Genomic DNA, 1,495 nt, shown 5'->3' with positions numbered 1-1,495 from the left:
CAAGATACTGTTCTCCTACATTACGTGGTAGCTCAACAATTCGTTTATTTGAATCTGTTTCGCCAAATGTGTTTGATGTTTCAATTTTATTTGGTATTTCTCTCTTTTTTACGACTAGCCACTGCCATTCTTGCCCGACCAGCCTGCGTCCTTGGGTCATCACCAGGTCCTTCGAATTTTTGACCGATTGCCAGATTTGCGACCCGCTGTGTAGATAGAAGACGGGTCTATTTTCTATTATCAGTTTGAACAATCGTACGTTCAACAGGCACGCACACATCGCGGACCGGGTCGCATGTTAAATACGGGGAACCACAATCAGGACACGTGGGAGCACGTTCGTATCTATACCAATTCTGCGTCCAAAAGCTTTGATAACCATCATTGTTGACGTATCCTGGTAATCCGTCCATTGGTCTCTCGGGGGCATGTTGACCAGTGGCTTCTGGATAATTTAAGCTGGGTTTAACTGCACAGTTAAAAAAATGGTGGTTGCGAAACATTTCCCATATGTAGTCTACAAAAGCGTGGTGGAGGAAAAATACGGGATCGTGGGCGGCTGTATTAAGACCGGACATCTGTCCACCAACCCAACGGTGAGGAGCACCGTGGATAAGATCGAGGTTGAACTCATCTAACGCTGTTGGACGGGTAATGTCGCGAGCCCGACAACGCGTCATAATCATTCGGATATGCTCTTTGTTAAACAACATTCCTTCGCCACTGATATTTCTTGTTATTGGACCAATAGGGGTTACCCAGTTTGCGAATGGTCCCGAGATTACCTGTCTGCCACCGTTTTCAAGGAACCCTGGTGAGAACAAGATCGTGTTTTCCGGATTCTCCATATTGTTGTCGAGAGTGGAATCCCAATATGGTAGTGAAACTTGCCCGTCAATTTCTTCGTAGTGCTTCCTCGAACCTGTAATTATTCAAATCTCAATTGTTTCAACATCGCAAAAGTAACAAATACATTATATGCGAGAAAGTACATTTCAGGAAAACAATAATATCGTATGTTATTTTTTTCAGTTACGTACACTGCTAGAAAGACTCTGTGCCGTCCAAGAAAGTTGGGACGGCCGTGGGCGGATGTCACTACGATGCCCTGATGAATCTGGGCGAACTTTTCATACTCTCCATTCTGCAACATCAAATAAACACACCACTCTATGGTCGTGAATTAACACAAAACGAGGTCATTTCTTGAATTGATGAGAATCATCGTTAGTGAATGATTTGAGCGAGCATTACAAATCATATGGCAGCAGTATGTTAACCCTCTAGGTTTACAGGCTACCGATCACAACATATCAAGTGCTTTGCGATAAAGAAATGCTTTTTTCAGTGACCTATCATGGTGAAAACGTAGCTTAGCCGTTAAGCGAGCTCAGCATGTACTGACAGATTCGCAAACAACGTGTTAAGTAAAACCCTTAACCGAATTACCAGAATGAGACGCGGCACGATGCTGCTGGTAACAGACTTTTCTCTC

General features: G+C 43.7%; 1 protein-coding gene across 1 annotated transcript; it reads right to left on the bottom strand.

Annotated features, from left to right (window-relative positions):
* Window positions 1–227: 227 nt before the first annotated feature.
* Window positions 228–1,143, bottom strand: LOC127854775 (putative tyrosinase-like protein tyr-1). Its single transcript, XM_052389826.1, has 2 exons — window positions 1,137–1,143; window positions 228–922 (listed from the first exon to the last, which is right to left on the bottom strand). Exons 1-2 carry the CDS (start codon window positions 1,141–1,143, stop codon window positions 228–230), a joined length of 702 nt encoding a protein of 233 aa, XP_052245786.1.
* Window positions 1,144–1,495: the final 352 nt, after the last annotated feature.

The sequence above is a fragment of the Dreissena polymorpha genome, chromosome 13, assembly GCF_020536995.1.
Source record: "Dreissena polymorpha isolate Duluth1 chromosome 13, UMN_Dpol_1.0, whole genome shotgun sequence".
NCBI lineage: Eukaryota > Metazoa > Mollusca > Bivalvia > Myida > Dreissenidae > Dreissena > Dreissena polymorpha.
Note: the sequence above shows the minus strand (reverse complement) of the source record. Positions and strands in the feature narration are given on the sequence as shown.